The 19650-nt window shown below is 41.0% G+C and overlaps 1 protein-coding gene across 1 annotated transcript; it reads left to right on the top strand.

Annotated features, from left to right (window-relative positions):
* Positions 1 to 1460: 1460 nt before the first annotated feature.
* syn2a (synapsin IIa) lies at positions 1461 to 15069 on the top strand. The gene is made up of 11 exons (XM_071924592.2): positions 1461 to 1941; positions 9707 to 9764; positions 9853 to 9944; positions 10200 to 10356; positions 10584 to 10673; positions 10854 to 10916; positions 11114 to 11256; positions 11349 to 11423; positions 11736 to 11838; positions 12463 to 12609; positions 12820 to 15069. Exons 1-11 carry the CDS (start codon positions 1601 to 1603, stop codon positions 12952 to 12954), a joined length of 1404 nt encoding a protein of 467 aa, XP_071780693.1. The 5' UTR covers positions 1461 to 1600; the 3' UTR covers positions 12955 to 15069.
* Positions 15070 to 19650: the final 4581 nt, after the last annotated feature.

Here is a 19650-nt window from a genome sequence, read left to right as displayed (position 1 = left end):
GACCCATCCATGCATTATGTGTAGATTACCAGTTTACGCCATTAGGAAGGTGCCCCAGGATACCACATTTTACACTTCACAAAATGTAACTCCTTTTCCCTTAACCAATCACACTACTCATTGAGTAACTGAGTACACACAAGACCCTGGGGAAATGAAATGAAAGGTTCTTGTGCAATAAATGGGCAAGCACAATCATAGAAGGCCTAAATCAAAATATTTTCATGTGGTATTCTATGTTGTTTATGTTTATGTTCAGAAATAATGATTCCAATGCCTCAGTAATAATATTTGTAAATCCTTAAGTTAAGTGCCATTTCCACGTAAGGCCCCTTTTTTGTGTGTATCAGATTTAGACTGTGTAGCCCCTGTGCCTAGATTTATGATGACCTTTAAGATATTGACTTATTGATGTTACTCTCTTTTAAAATCCCCATCTGCTAACCTGTGTCAGAGACGTCCACATAGGTGTACGGTAGTTTCATCAGACAGCTTTAGTCTCCTTTGTATTCCTCTTAAATTATGTAGAACAATTAAAATATGTGTGAGTGGCCTACTCATTATGTGCTTTACAAGGATACGTGTTTTGGAAGTTAACTGCTATTAATTAGCAAATGCTTTTCCTATCACAGTGACAAGGTGTCAAGGATTACAAGGTGTGTTTGTGTGGTGTGGTAGCATGATAATTTAGCTTTTCCACGTGCAGAGATGAGGAAACTCCCCATAATAATGTGTATGTAAACATGTAATTGCACATAATTATAAACCATGTCACCCATAGTGGACAGAAGCTGGCCAATATAGTCTATTAAAAGAGTGAGGTAAAGCATGTCTTGTAGGCAAACCCACTGTGGTTAAATCTTGACTGCAGGGGCTTTTCACAAGTAAATTGAAGAGATTTATAGGCACTTGAAAAATGTATTAATTGAGGGGGGGGTTTAACTGCATACAGTTGTATCTCAAGGGACTGCTGCTGGCGCTTTTCCTCTCCTTCTACATTACCCACTAACACTAGTCTTAACAGCCATTTTAGATCTCCCTTTTCATGGCTGTATTTTGCTCAGACAGAAATGCTGTACAAGGACAGAGGGGAGAGAAAACACAAGGAACAGAGGCAGCAGGAGTAAGGCAGTTATGATGGAGTCCTCAATGTTTCCCCTTCCACTGGAAACCCCTCTCTCTTTTTTTTTTTTTTTCATGCAGTGGTTCAAAAAAGCGTGACGCCTATGAGGCAGTAGAAAATGGGGGAGGGGTAGAGGAGACAGGCACACCAGTGAGTGAGAGTGGGGGGAGGAGGAGAAGGAGAGCGAGAGCATCTTTTGCAGCGAACCAGGAAAGCAGAGTGCGAGGTGATTGGCTGAGGGAGAGGGTAGCGTCACTGCCACTGAGGGGGAGCTCTGAGGATGCTCCGCTGAACTGGGAGGGAATACATTCGCTAGGAGTTTGCATTGAGAGCTCAGCCATTATCAGCTGTACGCTGACAACAGGGAGCCCTCTGCAGAATAAATCAACGCCGGGGTGATATCCTGTACCTGCGCAGCCTCCTCAAAATTCTCCACATCCCATCCTTGTTGATTCATTGGCTCTTTCAGCTGCAGCCATGAATTATTTGCGTCGGCGTCTCTCGGACAGCACATTCATCTCTAACCTGCCCAATGGCTACATGACAGATCTCCAGAGGCCTGACCCTGCTCAGCCTCCTCCACCTGTCTCCACCACCCCAGCCAAGTCTCCTACAGCTGGGCCTACGCCTCCCGCTACTTCCCCGGCTCCGGAGAGGAAACCCCAACCATCTCAGTCCACCGGGGCGGGTTTCTTTAGCTCCATCACCAACGTGGTTAAGCAGACAGCAGCCTCAGCAGGGCTAGTGGAGCAGACGCAAGTCACGACGCCTAAGAAGTTCAAGATTCTCCTGGTCATCGATGAGCCACAGCAGGAATGGTGAGGCAACATGCTGCTCTACACAGTCTAATGGCTTGAATAATTGATATGTATTGTCTGTTTATGCCATCTTTACGACCGTCTTGGCCAGGTCATTCCTCAGGAAATAGATTTTCTCCTCATGATTCATTTGAACATAGTAGTTAGGTAAAAGCCAAAAAACCACTCAGGCAGCAAATCTGAAATCTGTATCAGGCAGCATGCAGATTTGATCAGGCTACTGCTGGTGTGGTTTGACGGTGGAGCATGTCAGTGTAACGACAATACACACAGGCAACACTTGGAGGACAGGAGAAAATAAGGTCCATTGATTCTCAGCAGTAACGACATTACTCCAAGATGGAGGATTTTTATAGTCCTCTATTCTTTCTATGTTGTAAGAGATATTTTGTTGTTTCTTTTCTTTCTTCTTCTGTCAAGGCACATCATTTTATAGCTTTGTGAGTGATATTGTTTGATCATTTGCATTTGCATGCTAGAATTTTATTGCACATAAGTTGATTTAGTAAATTGATAAGAATGGACGTAGAGTTTATGACAGCTGTCTGTAAAAAATGAAGTGAATTCATTAAATGGATTGATGTTATTGCCCTCTAATATAGCATTGCACCATTCTAGAATGGAGAAAAAACATGGACATTCCACAGGCTGTACACTCTTGGGAAATGCACTTGCTTTCTCTGGAAGTAGCCTAAATACTGCAGTGCTTTCCAATCATCAGTGGGGTTTCCCCCCCGCGGGTCACGTGACATGCCCTGCACCTTCACAAGGAACCATTAATGTAACTAACTGCAGCACATGATGCCATTAGGCTCCATTAGCTGATCGCACAAGTGGTATGTAGAACCTCCTTGGTAGAGGCAGGTGAAGAAATGGAGTCTGAACAGAACAGAAATGTTGTCCACATGCTTGTATTGGGCCGTTCCACATGACTGCATTTCTCCATTTCCTGCTGAGAGGCAGGACCATCATGGCATCAATGCAGAGAGCAGGCATGCATTGAGGGATTTAAGCTATCAACACTGACAGTCAGTTCACTGGGGGATCTTACTCAGAAGTAGCTTAAAGCAAGCATCTTTGTCAGCCTACTGTGGGAAGGAATTCATGTGCTGTGAATGCGAATGTGCACTTCGATTTAGAGGAAACCTATTTTGCTTAGATGCTGACATTTATTAGAATAGTAATCAATCTTGTAACTCTACCTCTCCGTGATGAACATCTGTTTACACAGTTGACACATTTTCCACAGCCATGTGTATCTTCTTTAATGTTTGCTAGAGCCGTGCAGCTGGATGTTAGAGTGGATACCCAACACATTTTCAGAATTCAGATATGTGATTTCATGGCTTCTCATGGCACAATCAGTATTTGTGAACATCATCAATTACCACCCAAATCTTGAAACCAGAGAACTGAAACTCTAATCTGTCATGTCGTACTGATGTACAGCCTGGAGGGGCTCCTTTACAGTGAATAGGAAGCTGACTTTGTGGAAATCAGCCTAACTTTGTGGACTTGAGTCAAATTTTGTTAGAGTTCTAACCTGGAAAATATACTGTGATGTCCATAAACCCGCCCAGGGTGCCCTCAGAGTAAACTTTTACATCTGTTGTACTTCACAGAGCACAGGTCAACCTCTTCCCTCTATTTTATGCATGAAATACAGAGGTGAATGTAAAGTAATACAAAAAAGCTTCCCTAAGGCATGGGAATAATATAGTCCAAATCGTATTCTCCTTTAAGCAGCACTCAACAGTATTTCACAATATTTAGTAGCAAGATCTGGTTTCCATTTGCTTAAATTAACAATTTTATTTTTGATGACCTACAGTAATTGCTTGGCGATTAATTTAGAAATCTGCTGGACCACAAAGTACAGAGCAAGGAAACTACAGATTCTCCTCAGACATTTTTGTGCACAGTGCAGATGGCAAAGAGCCTTCGCCTCAGGGACCCATCTGTGCTGGATGTCATGTCATGTTGTATGCATGTGTCACATTGAGGTTAATATGATAGTCTGTACCCTATGTGGAATATGCACTGTATTATGTAGAGACCAGTTGCTATAACAACATAGCCACTGTGGAGGGATTACACAGTGGAATATAGGCTTACAGCTGCAGGTGAATGTGCATATTGCTCTGAATTTGACTGTCCCTTCTGAAGAAATTACTCTTCTTTAAGTATCGTACTAAACCGCACTAAATCACCCAACTAGAATGATGCAGGCTTGCCTAATTCAGGTGGCCTGGCAGTGTCCTCTGACCAAGACTGGCCACTTAGATAATAGAAATCTAGATCAATGTTAATGAGATCAAACCGACATCAATGGGATGGACGCCAAGCTTTTGACTATATGCACTCATTTGTTCCACATTTACTATGAACAGAAAGCCAGTTGCCTGTGGAAGAATAAGGATTACCTGCTAGTGTGCCAATACATTAACATTACTCTGCAGTTCTGCCAAAGGAACATAATATAATCCATTAAACCAAAACCGTCTAATTCATCAAAGGTCAGTCGATATGAGAATGTTGAGTGGGTTGGGCTGGAAGTAAATGAACTTTTCATACTCCATTATTCTCTGTGCCAGTAAGTATGTAACAAGATTACGCATGAAGCAATTCTCCTCTCTTTGATCAAAACGTCCAGCGATTTCCTGCTCTGAATTCATGTCTATTTCTTAACATATTGAATGTAATATCAATTTATCCAGTTAATGTGCTCTATAGACTAACTGTGTCCTTAGTGGTTCTTTGCTTCAAATCTCCAGCACTTAGCCAAAGGGGAGATCAGTCGCTGCATCCCAAAGGCTGCCTCTGTCTGAGACTGCATCTTTTTCGTACCGCTTCAATATCACTGAGCCAGTTGCTTACCTTTTCTTTATTCAGTGTTGGATCAGTGGCCATGGCCAAAAGGCTCAGCAAGAGTGAAGGAGTGGGGAGTGGTTTTATTCATGGGCCTTTCAGCTAAGTCACCATGACAGTCCAAACCAATATTGTTTTATTCAGAGTGTAGACAACACTTCTCATCCAGTGTTCTGTAGCTCATGGGTATTTATGTGCTGGTACTGTTCTGTTTGGACTATTATTTTTTATTTATGGGAGCAAATATCACATTAGGAATGATTGGGATGGGACTTGAGAAAAGCTTCAGGAAAGCACTGTGTGTTTGAAATATTACGTATTTTATGTTCAGTTCTTACAGTGGAAGTTTGAAAGCAATACCATAAAATATAGCTGTTGGCAAGCTATAAGAATAGGAAATGTCTTTTCATTTTCATGCGGGTTTTGCAGAGTGCCTGTTATTTTTTGTAATGTTGGCACAGCTTTAGTCTGTAGGGTGTTTGTGTGCTGTGCCTTACTGTGGGAGGGGCAGTTTCAAGACCTTTTCTGCCCTCTGCAGCACATGAAAGCCAGTATGATGAGACCTGGTGGCCCCAGGACACACAGTCACATGGAATCAGACAAGAGTCCTCCAGACTAATTACGACTGGCAGATCGCTCAGCCACCAGTGCTTGTTTATCATCCTAACTAGAGGAGAGCAACAAAGAATATGTGTTATGGGAACATAGCAGTTCCTTACAGCTTGACATTACTGCAGACAATCATAAGACCTCTCTGGCTCGATCCTGACACTTTGCTTCTTGGATTGAGTGTTGATTAGAGGTTGCTAAGGAGCGCTAAACAATGAAACAGATCCTAATAGAAAGCAATGCAAAAAGTACCAAAATTGTATGACAAACTAGAGAAAGGATATGGCTAATCACAGCGCATTATACTTGGCCAAGCAAGCAGTGGTGACCGAGATTATTCGCAATCATACCCTCATTAGTGCTATGATATTACAAGCTAATCTAATGAAAAAGCAATTAGGTGGAAGTGCAATGAGAGCAATAAAAACGAATGAAATATTTCATTGTTAGTTTCAGATGACAGTGCCATGAAGACATGGCCGTTATGGTTTCTGTACAACCGTATGTCATTCTGATTCATTCAGGCAGATAGAGAGAGCATGGTTTGACCTCCCACTGTGGTCCACATTGATCAGTCTGTTCTCCTAGCAGACATCCTGGCTGCACGCCTGACCTCAGGTCTGAATTAGAAACACTATTTGCTCTTAAATGCTACCACTCCGTAGCAGCTTCAGTGTATTTGTCTTAAATGGTTGACATGATCATTTTCACTTTACCCAAAGCTTGGATCGGTTTGTTATTCTGAGGCCACACACACTGCTCCAGAGCCTGTTGTAGAGGTGGTCAGTGTCATTTAAGAAACCCTATATCCTCAGGTGTAAGTCTGATGCGAGTGTTATCTGGGTCATAGTCCACATTTGTAGTGCCTAACAGAAAAGGAACAGTGTTCACTTGCCAGCAGATGGTCTTCTCCTCCCTCATTGTCTCCTGAGAAGTCTCAGAGACAAACCATCTCTTATCATAACCTCTCTCTTTGTCTGCCGCCTACCTCCCTGTCTACAGAGGTAATTTCTCCTTGCATTCAAATAGTTTTTCTATACTATCCAGTTCTGCATTGATTTAGAACATAGAAGAGAGTATTGAGGGCCGTTAGTTGAGCTTTTGTCTGAAGCTGCCCAGTCTATATACTGTATGTAGGAGTTGCTTGTTGAAAAACCCTGTTGCCTGTTTATATTGAGATAGGTAGTTGGTTTGTTAGTCCAACTTGCATTAATCAGATTTTATAATCATGATAATTGCCAAGTTCCCGGCAGGTACAGACACACATACTCACTGTCATTCAGCCAGCATGTTTATTTGTTAGATGAAGCTGCCAGTCACTCAGATAAGTGTTTTGTTCCAGGAATCTGTGCTATAAATTGCTCTTATGACAGGGAGAGCAGATGGCACTGTCTCACTTACCAGACTAATATCAGAGATTTACCTCTTCCTTTACTGCACCATTACTGCATTTCAAATTAAAGCAGAGAGGCTAAGATGCCTTTAACTCAGTCACTCAACTTTAAAATCACAAAAGGTACATAGAGGACTATTTGTTTGAACTTGTATCATGAAAGCAATTCCAAAAAAGATTTTGAAAATAGTTAGCAAACATCTGATCAAATTGAAAGACAATCTTTTGTACTGTCAGCTTAACCTTATCCTAACATTATTCACACGCGAGAGTGAATGCTAAGCAGGCTAACTAATGAGACATTAAAATTCAGGTAGTGTTCCAGCTCACCAAGCTCTGCTCTCATCCTTCTCACAGGAATATGTAATTTGGCAATGTTTTCAAATGGCAACCTGCAGCCATCAATATAGTGATTGCCATTATCTGTACTCCCTGTCCTGCTCTTGAAATCTGCAGTTTGGATACTGATGTGTATGTAGTTTGTCGCTAACGATCAACAGTTGTTTCTGTCTTGTTATTTTGCTTTGCATCACTTTAATTGAATCTTTAATTCAAGTCCACATGCGCATATTGATTCTGACAAATGAGTGATCAAAGTCAACATTTGCTATCATGCTCGTCTCTGCCTCTCTCTCTTCTCTCCCCGGCCCTTTTCTCCATCGTCTTCTAGGGCTGCACAGTTATGGCTAAAATTATATTTTGCTAAGTATTGTGATCTCAATTATTAATCATTAATTATTAATTATTTTTGCATCTTGCATCAACATCTTGGTCATTCTCAACTACAGCAAGCATTCTAGTTTATTGATCCCCATAGGGAAATTCTCTTTTTACATCATCAGTTGTGGAAACTAAAATGACAATATATTCATTCTGCAGATCCTATTGTCTCTGTGTCTCTTTCTCCTCTCTCTCCTGGCCTTGTCTCATCTTCTTGGCTCTCTGTCTCAGAACTGAGCATGTGAGCACTATCATTTCAGGACATCTGTTGCCTAAAAGATGTGTTGCATCATAAATTGTGTTTTTGTTGATAATAAATGACATCAATAAAATCCTTGCAAGCCAGGCACCATTTTGGGTGGCAGATCAGTTAGAGCCTTTCTTACTCATCAGTATACCAGACCCTTCTTAAAATGATAGATCTCAAACTTAATCACAATATCAGCTTTCCTCATCTCAGACTTGGCCAAACACTATGGGAACAATTTTTTAAATAACTAACTTTCCACACAGCATTATCATGTTTGTTGGATAAGTAGTTAGGCAATCATTTTCACATGGGGTTTCTCTGAAATACCCGATGAATCAATTTTTAGTTAGACGCTCATCGGTAGCAATACCTATGGTCAAAGATCACAATGAAAGTAGTATAGGATGGTTTCTTTTTTTGTACAATTGGCTGCTGGGCTGTGTGCGCTCTGCAGAGTAAGAAAAGCACAGATCAAACGCATAATGCACTATGCTCCCTCCACACAGCTATTCCTCATACAGACAAAGATTAAACTCAGAATGTCAAAATGAAGTCAGACGAGGCAAGAGATACAGTCTTTTCAGTGCCTTGTCTCTGTGCTTGTTTGTAGGAACCGTGTCTTGGAGACACTGTCTCCTAGGCAGAGAGGTATTAGAGTCATGATTCATATTCCATAGCTTGTTTTCATCCACAGCCAAATAGATCCCCCCCCCCCCCCCCCGCTTAAATTAGACTGGCAATGAATTATTCAACTTCACCTCCTTGCTAAACAGACAGGGTGTGCAGAGTACGTAACAGCAGGGTGATACAAGGTAAGAGGAAATGAGAACTCCAAACTTGTGGTGAAAATATATCAACACAGCTATAGTTCTACAAAACCTTTTCCTTGTGTAAAGGTTTCATCACCTTTTGCATCACATCATTTCAGCACCGTTGCCCTGCAGTGGATGACTGTCAGTTGAAGTGTAAGGTTGAGTTTGTGGCCATGGGAAGCTTCACAGAATTCATTAAATGAAAGAACCTCCATGGCAACTTGAGCAAATGGAAGGGAAGAGAAGGGAAGAGAGTAAGTTTATTGGACCCCTGTTACTGGTGACTTAGATCAGCTCATTAGTCTCCATTGTTAAAGCTTATGTTGCGACAACACAGCCAACAAACTCTTTTTCCATGGCACTGTTAACAGCTGCAATCACCATATGGCTTCAGCATTCTGCAGTTTGCATCTCTGCAGGGTGTCACTATACAGACAGTGCTCAATCTTAAGCTCATATGCAGTGGAACTGGATTCTTTCTTCAGCAGCGATCCAGGAAAAAGACTATTTATCAGGCCACAGATCTAATTTTCTTTCAAGTCAGAATGTCAGAGATGCAATCTATATTAGTTCAACAGTGCTGAAACACCAAACAGGAAAAGCTGCAGCCATTTTATGAAATTGTGAATGACTTGTTCAGTTAGCATGTGACCTCACTGCAGCATTCACTAATAACCCACTAGGTGGCACTGCCAGTGGACTATTCAGGGGAAAATGCCTAATTGCATCTGTATATACTGTATAACAGTGGATGGCTTGCCTACCAAAAATTGCATGGTATACAGTAGGCTAAAAACAATGAATAACCTAAAATGCTGTAATGTTTTATCATTGTTCCTTTAACGTTGGAATGTGCTCTAAGAAAGGCTGTAAATCTAAGCAGTAGGAATATTGTCAAATATTAAGAAGCATTTGTCTGCTCCATAAAGTCCATGCTGTTGCCTATAAAAGTAAATGAAGTGTGATTCAATATTGACTCATATTACATATGCTGTTGTAAAGTGATTCATATCAAGTGCTAGAGGAACACTGGGGTAGTTAATCAATATGGAATCTCAATCTGTATTATTATGCAGGAGGTTAATCAATTCGTTATGTTTCTGTTTTGCCCAGGGCAAAATTGTTCCGGGGAAAGAAAGTACATGGAGATTATGACATCAGAGTGGAGCAGGTAAGTTTCGCCAAGCCAGTGATATCCAGTATAACTACTTTTTTTTAGTTTGTACTCTTCACATGCTTCTTATTCATCAACCCCTCAGGCTGAATTCAATGAGATCAATATCGTGGCTCATGCCAATGGGACCTGCAACGTTGACATGCAGGTCCTGAGGAATGGTACCAAGGTTGTCAGGTGAGACACACACACACACACACACACACACACGCACACACACACACACAAGAAAACAGAGAGGAAGGAGGAAGATGGATCTTCCAAAGTCACAAATCATCCTTAATACTGATGTATCCACATATGGTGCTGATGACAATAGCCATTTATCTTGCCATTAGCACAGTATGTCCCATCAGCAGGCGCTCATTGCCATTGTGTCTCATTTGTATAATGACATTTTTGTCACATCTCTACTATACTTCTCTTTTCTAGATCATTCAAGCCAGACTTTGTCCTCATACGTCAACATGCCTTCAGTATGACCCAGAATGAAGATTTTCGCAACCTGATCATTGGCCTGCAGTATGGTGGCGTCCCTAGCATCAACTCCCTCGACTCCATCTACAACCTGTGTGACAAGCCCTGGGCGGTAGGCACTCAGCAGCCTGGGGGCGGCTCTGCGGGAGATCATTACTGTTGTACATATCCAGGAGAGCAGGGCAGCTGGGAGAGGGATGATAATAAGGATCTATTCTCTGTCTCCATATTTAAACCTATCTCTGAGCATGATTGTTTAAAATGTACCATGACACACATCTGTTCTCTATCAAATGATTGACAAAGTATACTGAATTATGAACCCTTGTGTGTGTCCAGTTTGCCCAGCTGATCAACACCTACAGGAAGCTGGGTGCCGAGAAGTTCCCTCTGATTGAACAGACCTTTTACCCCAACTACAAGGAGATGGTGAGAAGCCTGTCATCACCTGCTGGTTTTTTGCATCCCTTTCTAATGCTCTCTGAAATTTTAGAAATTTGACACTGAAGGTAACACCGACTGTAGGCGGCGTGACTGTGAAACAAAAGCACAATATAAAGAAATAATATAAAACAATAAAAGTTTCAAGTTTGCACTTTCTCACCCCAGGTCACCATGCCATCATTCCCTGTAGTTGTGAAGATTGGACATGCCCACTCTGGTATTGGAAAGGTATAGAGATGTGTACTATCGCTGTAATATGAAGGAATACATGATTTTATTTTGCTGTTGTTGTGCCTTTTGTTTTGGGAGCTTCCTAAATCCCACACACAGGATGAGATGCTTAATATTGTGAAGTAGCTTTTAGATCCATATCTCCCTTCACATTCCCCGGTTATTATATTGTTCTTGGTCTCCACTGTGTGTAGGTGAAGGTGGACAACCACAGTAAGTTCCAGGACATAGCCAGTGTAGTGGCTCTCACCCAGACCTACACCACCACAGAGCCTCTCATCGACTCCAAGTACGACATCAGGATCCAGAAGATTGGCAATGACTACAAAGCCTACATGTATGTATCATTCTACTGTTTTTGCTTTACTTTATGAATACATGGAAAAAAAACCTGAAGTTGTTTTCATTTGTATGCTTTATACACTTCAGGAGAACATCTATATCTGGTAACTGGAAGACCAACACAGGCTCAGCTATGCTTGAACAGGTGGCCATGACTGACAAGTGAGTCTTGAATAGGGAAGCCGCACTGCAACATGTAGATGAATGTCTTATTTTGACAAAGCAAATCAACACAGTTCGAAACAGGCTAATTAATAGTGTTTAACGTGTACATTATTAGCAAGCGAATATAATGTTTGTGTCATATAGTAGCATGTTCTGGTGCAATGCAAACAAGTGATAACTGAAGAGCAGCATCCCGTGGAAGCCTCTCCATATGTTTCTACTGTTCATGAGTCATGCTTTGTGCTGCATGTTGGGTTATCCGCTCTTCTGAGAGCGAGTATTGATCCACTCATGTTCTGCTCTGTTTAGGTACAAGCTGTGGGTTGACACCTGCTCAGAGATCTTCGGGGGTCTGGAGATCTGTGCAGTCAAAGCCATCCATGGGAAAGATGGCAGAGATTACATCACAGAGGTAGGGCTCACTGAGTTTGACATTCATTCAACTAAGTTTGAATATTATATCTGAGCAGTAAAAACGTGTAACTTCAAATTAAAATTATGTAACTTACAATACAATGGTGTAAACATACACTACCATTCAAAAGTTTGGACACACCTGATTGAATGTACTATGTTTTTCATTATCTTAAAGCCATTTCGATCTAAAGGCTTATGCTTAAATGCTTGAAATTTGTTTTTTTAGACAAATATAAATAGTGAAGTTGATGCCTATGTATGAATTTCTTTCCAAAGCCTTTGCCTTTCCATCAAGGCAAAGGGTGGCTACTTTAAAGAATCTAAAATATATAATGGTTTGATTTGATTTGATTTGATACTTTTTTGGTCACTGCATCATTCCATTTGTGTTATTTCATAGTTTTGATGTCTTTACTATTATTCTAAAATGTGAAAAATAGTAAAAATAAAGAAAAATGCGTGTGTCCAAACTTTTGACTGGTAGTGTAGTACTATGGGATGACGAAAATACAAGCGTTGCCCGTTTCTTTAGGCACATTGTTGCAGCACATGACGTAAATGAAATGTGGCACACAGACCAAATGTGAATTAGGTATCATCAACATCGTCTCCCCCTCAGGTGGTGGGCTCCTCCATGCCTCTGGTAGGGGAGCACCAGGCTGAGGACAGGCAGCTCATTGCTGACATGGTGCTGGAAAAAATGGACCAGTCAGCAGAGAAGGCAGCTAATGCCCCGCAGAGACCCACCACCATACAGCCATCGCAGGTACAGTAACACACAGGCACAGGACACACACAATCTGTCACACAGATTAGAAACAGGAGGAGTATGTCATCAATGTTACTAAGTCATGGATCACTATGAAACAGTATGCATTTTTTTTGTATTAGCTTAACCTAAGCATTTTGAGATCTCACTATGAGAAAAGCTACAGGAAAGTTACTGGATGAGTTAATTATTTCTGTGTCTTTTTAGGGTGCCGGCCAGAAGGGGGAGATTGTAGCTGAACCCACTAAGAACGGTGCTGGGCGCCCACCTCAAGGTTGTCTGCAGTACATTCTCGACTGTAATGGCGTTGCAGTGGGTCCAAAACCAGTCCAGGCCAACTGAGTCACCCGGGGGGACAGGGGATAGTCTCATTGTCTAGATAACAATGATGTACATTCGCTGAACACAGACGCAGAGGCGTGTGTGGACGCTGATAGCTAGACTCAGATCTTGGTGATGTTAGCTTGGCACAGCGGAGTGCTGGCCTGGACTGTGTTTTTTCCTCTATGCAGTGTCAAAATGTACTGTCTACTTGTTGACCTGTTGATTTGTGTGCTTGTAAAGGTCACTTACGTTTCAGTAGCTGTGGTTTTTCTTTGGGGCTGTTGTTGATGATGTAAAAAGCAGATTGTGCCTACACTGAGTTCAGTGCTGCTCTGTGCCACCTGTTTGACCCAGCTATGAATCTTTTATTTGCCCCCTACCCCCCTTTCCGTTCTTCAGTTTGGTGTGTATCTTTAGATATTGTTCAAACTGTGGTTTGTCGTGCAGTTTGAAGTTTGTGTATATCTCAATATGTACATGTGGGTGCGTATGACTGTAGTGGTGATTATTTTCATACATATACTGAATAGATATTTATTTTTGTTTTGCATGATTGATACAAAGGCAGGTAAAAGTCAGTTATAAATGTCTGATCAACTGGGATGTTCAAGTAACATCGCTGTTATACCCAAGCTATGTTCCCTGTGATTCATGCATTGTGAATGTGTTATAAGAAATGAATAGAATATATAAGTTCTATAGGATACATGTATTCATTAAAAAAAAAATACATTACCACAATGAGTGCTAAGGTGTGCACTCCTGCATACACAGGATACAGAAGAGATGGATGTTGCCTTTCTTAAAGGAAGTTTATCTATAATAACACTAGAAAAGAGATTACTTATTTACTGGTAGATGGATTCATAATACATATTAAAAATAGACTGAGATTCTAGATTTTATTATATAAATTATGTCTTAACAGGACATCCTGTAGAAGGTCTAGGTCACACAACTTCAATATATTTGTATAATTTTGAACCAAAGAAGAAATTATTTACTTTCAATCACACTCTTTGCACTCCAGTAACCCACAATGTAAATATCTGGGAGGGGACTGTTAGGCCTGCAGTTGGTCCTAGGGAGTGTATGTGATAGCATTAAAGACTAGAGCTGTGAGAGGAACAGAGTACATACAGCCTGTTGCACATCACGTTTCAGTGAATTGATACTGTATCCAAACTACCGTTGTCTTCTTGCTTTCAGTTGTGTGGAAGCAGACATTACAGCTCGTGATCAAAACTTGCATTATGTATGAGCTGCCATGAAATACCGGACGTAAAGTCTCCCATGGTCCTCATACTGGATTTTGGCTATCATGATGGTGTTGCCATGACAACAATGCAAGTGGGGGTTTTGTGTGGAGTTGTGCTCCCGTTACTGCCATTCAAAGATTCAACATGTTTGCCTTATCATACTCCTCCCGTGAGTTGATGGAGAGTGCAATATAGTATATCTTGTCTTTTACTTAACATTCTATTTATTTTTAAATCAGATCTTCCACCAAAATCGATTCATGAAGCTATAGTCACAAATGTGTCATCCACATTGAATTAATTTGAACACTTTTTTACATGGATGTCACATAAAATCACTTGGTTGTTGTCAGGTGGCTTTTGTGGAGGCCATTTAATGTGTCTAATACCCTAAATGGTGAAACAGTTAAATAGCCACTCAAATCAAATGTAAAAAAGTCTGTACCATTCTCCAACAATTTGTTACTAGATGGTATACAATATGTTCAGCAAGCTCTATGTGCAATTCTTTTCCAAGGTGTATTAACTGCCATTGTATCTGTGAGAGTAACCTTGTAAAAGCCATGCCTGAGGCTTTATGGATGTGTTGTTTTGTTTTCTAGGAAATATGCCATGACATTTATTTCCGGGCAAGGACAGTGCAGAGGTACCACGGTCTGTAATAGTTGCATGGTTAGGCTTTGGTTGAGTGGTTTTGATTAAATATTTGATAAATTATTACTGGACATGTTTATTTGGCCATTGTGTCCAGGTGGAACTTGTACATTTTCAAACCTGCAGGACTGTAACTATTTAGGACCATGGTAACTTACTAAATGTATGTACTTTTGAAGCTGGTGTTGGACTGTTTTAAATCAAGAACAGAATACAATATATTGTGGAAAAAATTCCATTATGGATATTTCCCCTATGTCACTGGCAATAAAGCTTCCTTTGCAATATATGTTTGGTCTGTGTCACCATATTTGTTATGGTTATGTTGTGAGTAATACTATTTCTTAAGGAGACATGATAAAGTAGAAGCAGCTATGTTCAGCAAAATTAGTCATAGGCTTTATCAATTATATCCTATTGAAAGTGGAGAGAAGCCTACCATTCCAAAACGGCTGGGTGTATCCCTCCCATCTAAATTCACACAGCACACAGCCACGAAGCATGAGCACCCCACATTGCATTGCCTCTAATGCATGGACAGATACCAACTGTATTGTGGTATTGTATCCCCGCTGCTTTTTTGTGCCTTTATATTGTGGCTTCTAACTTCCCTATACAATGTCAATGTGGGATTGCTATGTGTGTGTCACATCAGCTGATGAATAAACCAGTCATCTGTGAATAGATACTAGGAATCAACTAACATCACATCTAAAACCAATCATTCACTATTCTTTCTCCATAGCTAAGATGCCTGAATATCATTAAGTGTCTCTTGTACTGAAATTAGGGGGCCCAGTGGAACCCCAAGGATTACTTTCACAAAGGCCTGCTCCAAAGTTGACCCCCGAAGCTCCTGCAAAGGACCTAAGCCCAAGGCTGAACCCAGCAACGCAGCATTCCCAGGCACAGTCTGTGAACCAAGACAAGCTAAAGTCAGGACCGGAGCCTGTGCTTCAAAAACGGCGCAGCTCAAATACTCCTGAGGCCCAGCTGGAGGCAGCAGCCCAGCCTCACGGAAAGACCCCATCCCAGAGACCACAGACATCTGTGGGTCCTGAGCAGCACCAGTCTCTGGTGGAGGAGCAAGCCACGGAGGAAAAACCACAGGCACATCCACAGCTGAAGTAAGAACAGCTTCAACTCTTGATGTTCAAATGAGTATAGTAGCTATTTGAAGTCTAGATGTTTATCGCGCCCTAGAATAGACCTATTCAAGCATATTACAGACAATTCATTTGTGAGGGTTGTTTGCTCTGATGCAGTCTCACCCTATTTGCACTTACAAAGTAATAATTCTCTTGTGTTCCAGCAAATCCCAGTCCCTGAGCAGTGCCTTTGGGCTGAAAGACACATCTTTTTTCCGCACCGCCAGTGAAGACGTGACAAACGCTGAGACCATCCGCAACTTGAGGAAGTCTTTTGCAAGTCTGTTCTCTGAATAGATAAAGATAAGCATGCTTAATTTTCAACAGAGATTCAACACATCTGACAGTTTCTGCTTCCATTGCTAACCTTCCTGTTTGTTTGGCTATATAGGAAAGAGTAAATACTGCCCTGTCCATTAGGTGTGCAGCCAATGACATTCTATTCAGTCTATTCATATGAGATGTGTGCCAGCTGCAAAATGACTTGAGTATTGTGTTGCTTCACTGGAAATGTATTTTATAGTTCAGCTGTTAACTGTCTGATATTCATGTAGAACCATCCATGACACTGCCAATAACTGCCAATAATACAGCCATAAACATATTGATGCCAGCTTCTTACCTCCAGAACAGGTAATAATCCATTACTGTGTTTGCTAAATAGTGGTTGCAGCTCAGATATTTTGTTTCCTTTACTTTATGTTTGAGTGTCATGGTATGATGGCATGTATTCATGATGTGTTCCTGTGTATTTAACTGTTAATAAAAAATTACATGCATCACTGTGTACATGGGGAATTCTGCAACTTTGGTAATTTTGACCCTGCACACTACTGCCCAGTAGATAGTCTAGGCACTCAAGCAGAAAATACAGTAAAACGTTGGTAACTCTGAATATACTTGCATTTATTTTTACTTATGAATTCACTGTTATAATATCCTCATAATATCCACCATAATAATATGTATTATTATTATTATTATTATTATTATTGTTGTTGTTGTTGTCTATATTTCTTTTAACTTTTACATCAGACCAATGTAAACTACTGACAGCACCTATTTTAAAAGATAATAGGCCTATCCCTTTCAACCAAAAAACTGCAGATTTGTGCATAGAAATCTGCATTTACAGTATTTGATTCAAGCACACTGTTTGTACAGTGTGTATACTGTATGTGTTTTCCTTTTTTACCCCAATCATGAGAAGCATAAAAAGGCCAACATCTACATGTGAATGGACAGCAGTGAAATTAATATTGTTGGGTTTACTATTTGTGGTTTGTAGTTGCTTAGTTTGATGCTCAGTGATCTCTGAACTTTGCAGTGATCTGATTGCTGACAGTCACACCACAGACTTCTAGGTGGAGTAGCTTGTCATTACTGGCAGTTACATAACAGACACATGTTCTATTTTAGAAGTATGATTAATCTTTTCTGGTAATCGGCTGTGACTTTGGCAAATCTATCATAGAACTGATATGAAACGTTCTTGACCATTACTGTTATATAATCTTAGTGTTATATTAGTCTACTCACACACCACTCATAAGGTTCACAGTCCATGGTCAAGTCGTTTGTCAGGCTAAGAACCTGTTCAAGATTAATTAGAAAACACAGACACTATGCACTATGCTTCCAGTAATTGTGTAGAAGGATATTGTCCTTCAATGGCAAAGAAAAAAACAGCCGAATTGTCTCATTGTCTCATTTAATTCTGTATCCCAGTTTAGCCTCCTTTGTAGCCAACATATGTATGGGTGGGTTGTTCACCAAGATGTTACTTTTTGATGCAGAAACATTAAGTTATTTCTGTTCTGAAATATATATATATATATGTCAAGTCAAGTCAAGTTTATTTATTTATATAGCCCTTTATCACAAGCATGTCTCAGAGGGCTTTACAGAGAGTGTGTCTAGCTAGGTCTAACTAAACACAATCAGTGGTAAACAAAATTTTGTAGGACAGCATGATGAAAAACACAAGGTAGGTAGGAGCAGATTTAGCGAGACAAACAATCTACCTATTCTATATAGCCTAACCTACCCGGCACCCCAGCCTTAGACCCTAAATGCACACAAGGAAAAACTCCCAGGAAAAAATTTGGAAGAAACCTTGGGTGGGCTGAGGCAGATAGGGATCCCCCCCCGGGACGGCTTAGCGTGCAATAGGTGCCGGGCAAAACATTGACAGAGTCATGGGCAACAATGATGACAAGAGAAAACAGAGAGAGACAAAAGAAGGGGAGGAGCATGCGGCGGTGGGGGGGGGGCTGATATATATATATATATATTCCTTAAAGATAAATATTGTCTCAATATTTGACCATACTGCACACAGTTATAACTGCATATGCTTAAAATATGATTCAGATTCTTCTGAGAATTTCCTGGCCTGGTGAATGTGAAGCCCATTGAAGACTTCCAGGAAAAGGTGCTGCAGGCCCTGAAGCTCCAGCTGAAGACCTTCCACCCAGACCCCCACAGCTGTTTGCTAAGCTGCTGCAGAAGATAAGTGACCTGCGCCCCCTGGTGGCACACCACGTTGGCCTCATCCATCTGCTGAAAAAGAGATGTGCCTGCATTAGATGAGGGGATCTCTGACCAAACACACCTGATTATTATTTATAGTTAAGATATACCTTTCGCATGTTTCTTCTTTTGTTTCAAACATAGCATAAAATACCATAGGCATAACATAACATAACATAACATAACATAACATAACAAAATAAAAATAAAATGAAAGAAAATAAACAAAAGCCAGCAACATTGCTGCAGTGATCACTACTATGCCATCTGGTGGTGACCATGAGGCAGAGTAGATATCTGTGTCATTGTAGTTATGCAATCCCCCTCTCAAGCACATGACAATGCCCCTTCACTTGGTCACAGTATTCATACAGCCCTTGAAATGAGAATAACACATGTGCTTTCCTAGTCAATAGAGCTTCCACATACTGTAGGCTTCTGTTGCAGCGTGCAGATGTGACCTGGCAAAATCCTAACATTCACATGACTAAGGAATTGAGGGCTTTTCATTTGGTAGTATTTCATAGTGGTGGATACAGCTGGAGGCCATCTTTGCAGAGACCATGTACTTGATAGAAGGGCTCCTGTTACATGTTTTTGTGCGCTAATGTACTGAGTGTCTACCAAATGCATCCATTTGGAAGTTATGTTTGTTTGTTAGATCTCACTAGTTTGCATAGTGACTGACAGTAGCTCAAGGGATGAAGGGTGGCCGAGTGTCTATAGCCACACACACACACACACACACACACCGCTGTCACCATAAAACATGACTGTTCCTGCCTCTCTGGAAGCCTGTTATCTGCTTTAGTCCAGCATTTATTTGCATGTATGTATATTTTCACTCAAGCAATACTGAGTCTGCATTGTCTGAAGGGATTTGCGTGTGTGTGGGGGAAACAGGAGCATAAGAGGAGAGCATCCCTCTCTTGTGTATGCGTGCTCACACACCTTCATCATCCACTACAGTAACTATCAACTAAAAAGTGAAGATCAGCAGGCTGACACCCAACATCATGGAGGTGCATCCACCAGATGGAGCTTTCTGCAGGCCAGGGGAGTGGGACCTTTGGGCTGTAGGTGCTGGTTTTATTTAGGCCAGCCTCTGTGGCTTGTCAGAA

Source organism: Centroberyx gerrardi, chromosome 14 (assembly GCF_048128805.1).
Source record: "Centroberyx gerrardi isolate f3 chromosome 14, fCenGer3.hap1.cur.20231027, whole genome shotgun sequence".
NCBI lineage: Eukaryota > Metazoa > Chordata > Actinopteri > Beryciformes > Berycidae > Centroberyx > Centroberyx gerrardi.
The sequence above is the reverse complement of the archived record's forward strand: the minus strand, read 5'-3'. Positions and strand labels throughout refer to the sequence as shown.